This window comes from Octopus sinensis, linkage group LG1 (genome assembly GCF_006345805.1).
Source record: "Octopus sinensis linkage group LG1, ASM634580v1, whole genome shotgun sequence".
In the NCBI taxonomy this organism is placed as follows: Eukaryota; Metazoa; Mollusca; class Cephalopoda; order Octopoda; family Octopodidae; genus Octopus; species Octopus sinensis.
Genome location: NC_042997.1, coordinates 204,534,644 through 204,542,803, shown reverse-complemented (window position 1 = coordinate 204,542,803; position 8,160 = coordinate 204,534,644). Strand labels below are relative to the sequence as shown.

Genomic DNA, 8,160 nt, shown 5'->3' with positions numbered 1-8,160 from the left:
TAAGTTGTCAAGTGATGACAGGGGGACAAACACAGACACACAAACATATATATATATATATATATATATATGACGAGCATCTTTCAGTTTCCGTCTACCAAATCCACTCAGAAGGCTTTGGTTGGCTATAGTAGAAGACTGAACTCGGAACCATGTGTTTAGAAAGAAAGGAGTCTTACCACACAGTCATGCCTATATTTCTAAATTCATAAATGTGTATATAAATACACACACACACACACACACACATGCACGCACACACACATATATTCTTATCATTGTTGTAACCAAGATCGAATAATTTCACATCTGTAAAGAGAGTATCTTTTATGACTTCTATGGCTGCGTATATGTGCACAGCCAGCAGGGTAACTATAGAGCACAAATTATCTAATAGACACAAATTAAGGATCTCATTCAGCTATGCACCCAGTGTTAAAAAGATTTTAGTGAACACCCCTAAACCTCACACAGAGGTAGGATGTTCATCTAGGGTTAACAGTGAATGCCCAGTGGGTGCTTGATGCCACTCTTAGGTTGTGGTCTATGAAGCAGAGGTGGTGTCTGCCAGTTACAGCAGCAACAATAACAACAACAACAAGAGCATCAGCAACAAGTCAGGCAGTAACAGCAGCAATGGCTGTGATAGCAGCAGCAACAGCAGGAGGTGCAATGGCCCAGTGGTTAGGGCAGCAGACTCGCAGTAGGAGGATCACAGTTTCGATTCCCAGACCGGGTGTTGTGTGTGTTTATTGAGCGAAAACACCTAAAGCTCCACGAGGCTCCAGCAGGGGGTGGTGGCGACCCCTGTTGTACTCTTTTGCTCCAACTTTCTATCACTCTTTCTGCCTGTATCTTGTCCCCGACTTGCTACGCAACCGCTGAGCCTGGATGCGCAGTCATCCATCCGTCGATGCTCTCGGTGTCGGGGGGGGGGGGGGGTGACCTGCTTTCTCTTCTGCGGGTCTTACGAATAGCAAAGGACCACGTTTCGGACTTCTCCCAAGGGGATAAAGACTGCTTTGCTCAACATCAACATCAACATCAGCAGCAACAGCAACAACAACTGCATCAGCAACAAGTCTGGCAGTAACAGCAGCAGCAATGATAACAGCAGCAGCACCAGCAATATGTTCAACAGTTACAGCAACAAAGGCAGTGATAGAGGCAATAACAACAACAACAATAGAAGCACCAATAACCTAAGGACATATACACAGAAATATGTTGGAACAATTAAGGTTCCTTTTAAGCAGCAACTAAATAACCACAGACCCTGTTTTAGGATCCTAGAAAGGCACAACGTTACGTCTTTGGCCAACTACATATGGTATTTAAAAAGAGATGGAACACCATACAGGACTATATGGAAGCTCGATTCCCTAACCTCTGAATTCTGAATAAAGTTGCTGGTTGGGTACAAAATTCAACCAATGGTAACCCATAATTCTGAAACATTCTGGTATCAAAGGAATTCAGAAGGTTCCTAAGAGTCCTGGACAGTGTCCTAATCTCACAACTATAGAGCAGAACAGGCAGGACCAATGACCTAAAGGTCCAAACATTTGTCCTCCTACTCAGATAATGACAGTACCAAATGTCCTTATTCAATGAGTCCATAACTGCACCAGCTTATCCAAGCCTTTTTAGGACTTCAGATGCACAGCTAATGCCACTATGAATCTCACTCAGAAACTGAGATGCATCCTGTTACTTGCATGATTCAGGACTGTTTGGCCATGTTGCACAATTTTCCAAGCTAGATCCTACTCAGTGTTCTCTACACTAAGAATCCAGGTGGGTTGACAGTATATGTCAGTTCCCCACATGGTCACAGCAGATGAGGAGGTATCTTGAGGAGACAGGAAGTGACTGGGACTCAGGAATATACCGACAAATGGTAAATGCAACAATGCACTGCAACGGTGCATAACCCCACTCCTAATCTGAACTAAGAATTGATGAATCAAAAAATTAGCATGCACAAAGTATACAGCATTTTAAATCTGTTTACTGCCGAAATTACCAATCTGTTTTATACTGGGTTTTAGATAATGGAGTAACAATCCAGTACCCCTTACTCCTCAGAGATGAAGAACACATACTTTTTGGATAGCTGCACTGTTATCCAATATGAAGGTATATAATAGCTAGTGTGAAACTGATTGCTAACATCAGCTGAAAAAGATCAATAATACTGTATGTTTGATTAATATATATATAATACATAATATATATATATATATATATATTATATATATGCACACACACACACATATATATATATACATACATATATGTACATACATATAAAACTTAGATATGTTTCGACCAAAGATTGGTCCAGGCCATGTCTAACTTAATAGCACCACCTGATAGGATTATCTAAATCCCGTTTAATTCAAGTTTTGTTTATGGTCCATTCAAGTAGTGAGTTTTTGTTGGGTGAGTTGTATCCAATTATGGGTGGCTTATCTGGTATTCCTTGAAGGAATCTATCCAGACTCCATTTAAAGTTGATGGGATCCTTTTCCTCTTTGATTTCTTTTGGGACAATGTTAAATAGGGCAGGGCCTGTTGAGGAAAAGAAATTATGTTGCAGTGTACATGTATGCTGTGATCTTGAATTGGGCAGGGGACATATGGCCTGTGGTCCCAGTCTTGGATGAACCTTGAAGCTAATGTTCAGGTCGTTTGGGCAAAGTTGGCGGTATATTCTCCACATCGTACAAATGATGTGCCGCTCACAGCGACGCTGGAGAGAGTAGAGTTTCAAGGTTTTAAGGCGGTCCCAATAATCGAGAGCAGCCATGCCTTCAATTCGTTTGGTGAGTGCCCTCTGGGGTGATTCAATCCTCGAGATGTTTTGGCTTGTATGGGGAGACCACAGTGGGTAGCAGTATTCGAGGTGTGGCCGTACAAAGGAGGAGAAAAGTGGTATGATGACACCTTGTTCTCTGGACCGGAAAGTTCTTAAGATCCAGGAACTCATCCTACGAGCTATATTGACCTTATTGTTGATGTGTGCACTCCAACTGAGATCCTCATCAACAATTACACCCAGGTCTCTGATATTGTTAGAGGCTGTGAGCGGTTCCCCTGAAGGAAGAGAATATATATATACACACAAATACATATATATATATATATATATATATATATATACACACACACACGCATACATACAATGATAATAATATTAGGAAATATAACTCCAAACTTACAAGGGAAAATTCAATTTAGTATTAAATCAAATTTTACAATATAAATATATAAAATATAGATTAGAGATAAAACCACTATTAGGCAATTCAAACAGTGATAGACAGAAACCAAAACATAAAAAACAAATATATTTTTATAAAACATATAACTAGATATCAAAAAGTATAAAAATGAATAATCAATAATATAATAAGTAAAAAAACTATGTACGTTTCATGGCTATAATTAAGTTCGATGATGATGACATATACATTCATGTACGTATATATAAATGTATGTGTGTGTATGTATATACATATATATATATATATATATATATATATATATATATATATAATACACACATAATAGATACTATGTAGATACATATATATATTTATAATTATGTTTTTGCAAAGAACTGTGCATATATATATATATATATGTACATACATACATACATACATACATACATACATACATACATATATGTGTATGTATGTATATGTATATACAGTTCTTTGCAAAAACATAATTATAATTATATATATATATCTATATAGTATCTATTATGTGTGTGTGTATATATATATATATATATATATATACACACACACACACACACATACATTTATATATACATGTGTGTGTATTTATATATCAAGTGTACATGAATGTATTTGTCATCATCATCTATAGATAGATAGATAGATAGATAGATAGATAGATAGATAGATAGAAGATAGATAGATAGATAGACAGATAGATATGAGTGTGTTTGTGTGTCCATCCATCCATTTCCTCTACCCATGATTCCTGGGAGGCTTGTGGGAGTAGAATCCTCTGGATATATATATATATATATATATATATATATATATATATATATATATTATATACATTTCTTGTTAATGGCTAATTCAAAAGTGGAAGCAGGGTGCACAAAGCCCTCTTCAGAAATACTAACATTTTATGTGAGAAAACTGGAAAGTTATTAAATACTCAGACAGCCAACCCAAATTCTTGCAACAAAACAGACTCTGACAAAATTCCTCACAGTTCCTGTCTACCGAAATTATTTCTACCTCACAAAGCTTTGGTCACCTCAAGTCCATAGTAACAGACACGTGCCCACGGTGTCACCTTGCCACAGGATAGAACCCAAAATCATTTAGCTGCCAACTAAACTTTTAAACTGCACAGCCATTCCTGCTCCCTATCTGTTATTGTTTATTTAGTTTACACAGAGATTGATTGAATGACGCAAAAAGAAGACTCTGCAACTACCTAACTTCTCTCACACCTGTTCAGTATTACTTACTACCTTATAAAAGCGAAGGCGTGATCTTTCTCCAGATAGAATATACCACCTCTTTCTTGTTCTTCCCTTCTTCATACTAAGCCGACACATTCCTAGCTCTCCAGCTTAACGTTTTACCAGTGGCAGCCATCAGCCAAACCTGGGCTATAAACGATGTCCGAAGTTTCTCTGACTGATCGTGTTGCGTAAGTTTCAAAATTTGTATTTACTGTTGTTATTATTATTATTATTATTATTATTATTAATATAGTTGTAGCTGTTGTTATCGTTGAAGTTATACATACTATTATAGTCGGTATTGTTTCCAAATTTTCTCCTTGTTGTTGGCGACTTTCCTCAGTTCCAAGTATATTAATAGTTCAGGTTATATTTTATTTACTTATTTATTCATTTTTGCCTCTTGAATGTATTACTCCGTTGTGTATAGAGATGTAGAGAGGTCTCCATGGCAATTGCTTAGCTAACAGCTGGGTACTCGTTGATTTCTTACATTGACACCATCAGCCTTAGGGTGTATATTTGCATAGGAAAAATGGGGCAATTGTAATGTTCTTAGCTTTACCAAACCGCATAAATTGAGATAATTTAACTGAAGATTGAACTCTTACCTATATTAAGAATTGTTACTATTTAAGTGAACAGTATAGAGGCTGTGTGGTAAGAAGCTTGCTTCCCAACCACATGGTTCCAGGTTCAATCCTACTGCATGGCACCTCGAGCTGACCAAAGCCTTGTGAGTAGATTTGGTAGATAGAAACTGAAAGAAGCCTGTCGTATATGTATGGATGTATGTATTTGTGTGTTTGTGTTTGTCCCCCACCATCGCTTGACAACTGATGTTGGTGTGTTTATGTCCCCATAACTTAGCTGTTCAGCAAAAGAGACTGATAGAATAAGTACTAGGCTTACAAAAAATAAGTCTTGGGGTCAGTATATTCGAGTAAAAGCGGTGCTCCAGCATGACCACATTCAAATGACTGAAACACATAGAAGAGTATGTGTTTGATAATCTGTGTGTATCAATCTACCTCCTTGTGTTCTTGTCTCTTTGTTATTGTCCACAGGACAGAGACACAGGCACAAGTTCCTATCATTCCAGTTACATTTCGAGAATATCCAACTCTTTGTTTATTTGTTATAGTTGTTGTTGTTGTTGTTCTTGTTCTTCTTCTTCTTTTTCTTCTTCTTCTTCTTCTACCCTGGGTTAGCCTTGATAGAGCAGACTTATAATGAAAGATATTCCATCCATGACCTTCTCATTATTTTTCTTCATCACAATGCACCTAGTATTACATTATTCAGCATATCCTTCTTTTCCCTAAGATGGTTAGGTGGGATTTAAGGAAGATTTGACTTCTATTTCTAGCTTAATGCAGGTGTCATTTGTTGGTTCATTATTTTTTTGTTTTATTTGGTTTTATTTATCTTTTTGATTTTTGCTTATTTTTTTATTCATAGCTTTACGTAAACATTTCTTAACCTGTTGGGTATGGTATTTGTTATGGAGATGACCCATTGTAAGAAGTAAGTTCAATACTTCCCCCAGTAAGGGTCCAGCCCACAAGCATCTTTGCTATCAAAGCAACTAGGGATAGACTATGCAGTCACACAGTTTGCTAGAAATGCCAACCAAACACCCCTTAAACAACACTCTAGTGCCTTAAAAAAGAATGGACATATTAGGTAATGTGGTCCTAAATATAACCATTCCCTACAAAAATGGAATGTTTATGACTAGTATCCCTTCAATCATAGTTCTGGGGTAAAAGAATAACAACTATAGTCCCTCTGTCACTCTGTTTACACATTTTTACAATTATAAAAATAAACCTTTGAATTTCAGACAAAAGTGTTCAAGTTTGACAGGGCACAAGGGTCTTAGATTTTTTTTATTAACCCTTTCAATACCAACCCAGCTGAAACCGGCTCTGGCTCTGTAGTACAAATGTCTTGGTTTCATAAATTTTGAATTAAAATCTTCCACCAAACCTTAGTCACAATTTATGTTCCTAACACTAGCTTAATGATAATGAAGTAATTTTACTAAATTCTTTGTTATATTTAAAATTAATTGAAGGAAGTAGAGAACATTTCAAAATAAATACAGTAATGAAAGGGTTAATAGAATATGGGTACATGAATAATTAAATAAATAAATATACACATCTCATTAATCTTGTAGTAAAATCAGGGCCTGATTTCAATGAGGATTGAAACTACATACACATTTACATACATACATATAAGATTCCATATATTTATTTATATTTGCTGGAGATAGAAAATAGGTATTTTGCTTTTTTCAAGGATTTTAATGACTGCCAGTGGACTTGAAATCTCTTTAATCTGAGAATTAAAACCCTGTACCTGACCCTCTGAGTCCAGTTTTTGCTGCACAGAGAAAAAGAAAAGCAGATAGGAGAAAATAAATATAAACACAACTATTATAACAGTTGAAGTCTTCCCTTATTTAATAGTCATTCCAACCCCAAACTGCTAAACTGTTGGCAGCATCTAGCTTTTTTCATCCTCTCATCCCCTCATCCCCTTTGTGGGGATGGTTTCTATTACAAACCTGATGTCTACCATATACGGTGGGGGAATTTAAACAGGTATTTATTTATACTAGACATTCAAGTGGTGTGATCCTACACAATATCATTGTGACCCTTCGTTATAATAAAGAAAAATTAAAATTAATGCACAATTGTTTGTTAATGAATTTTGGATTATTAATTATCAGTTTTGTAATTACTTATATATTTGTATTTGCACATAGAGATTAATGCTTGTGTATATGTATACGTATGTGTGCGTATATATGTATGTATGTATGTGTGTATATATGAATATATGGGTATGTGTATATGTGTGTATGCATATATATATATATATACACACATACGTCAAAAGAAAATTGAATGGAAATAGTAGTTAAGACACCCGTGCCGGTGACACATTAAAAGAAAAGCACTGTCCGAACGTGGCAGATGCCAGCACCGCCTGACTGGCGTCCGTGTTGGCGACACGTAAAAGCAGTTTGCCAATTTCCTCTAGCCCCTGTGCCGGTGGCACGTAAAAAGCACCCACTACACTCACGGAGTGGTTGGCGTTAGGAAGGGCATCCAGCTGTAGAAACACTGCCAGATCAGACTGGTGCCTGGTGCAGCCTCCTGGCTTCCCAGACCCCGGTCAAACCGTCCAACCCATGCTAGCATGGGAAACGAATGTTAAACGATGATGATGATGATATTATTATTATTATTATTATTATTATTATTATTATTATTATTTTATTATTATTATTATATATATATATATGCACACACATACACACATGCATACCAGTGTGCAGTATTATTATCAGCAATATTGTTTATAAACACGATAACAATATGATATCAGTGTTCAGTTGTTGTTTAACCCAGGTCAGTTGTTATCAAGTAGACCAATGATCAAAGGAATCCCAACTGTGACAACCCATATTATGCAGTGTGTTCTTTTTCTAAGATCATGAAATCCAATTCAAGAGTGATTTCACTACTATTCCTCGCAGGTTGAGTGACCACATATCAGTTTCCTTGACAATGTTCCACGTATAAATATATCAGTGGTCAGTGTAATCTATAAACACG

The 8,160-nt window shown here is 36.4% G+C and overlaps 1 protein-coding gene across 26 annotated transcripts in view; it reads left to right on the top strand.

Annotated features, from left to right (window-relative positions):
- LOC115209260 (tripartite motif-containing protein 45) overlaps positions 1-8,160 on the top strand; it is a 273,682-nt gene that overhangs the window by 123,210 nt on the left and 142,312 nt on the right. The window contains exon 2 of one of the 26 annotated variants that reach the window (XM_029777576.2): positions 4,607-4,710. The exons of the other annotated variants lie outside the window; for them this stretch is intronic. Coding sequence (XP_029633436.1) covers positions 4,679-4,710 — 32 coding nt within the window. The 5' untranslated portion in view covers positions 4,607-4,678. The remainder of the gene's footprint in view (positions 1-4,606; positions 4,711-8,160) is intronic. 26 annotated transcript variants of the gene reach the window in all.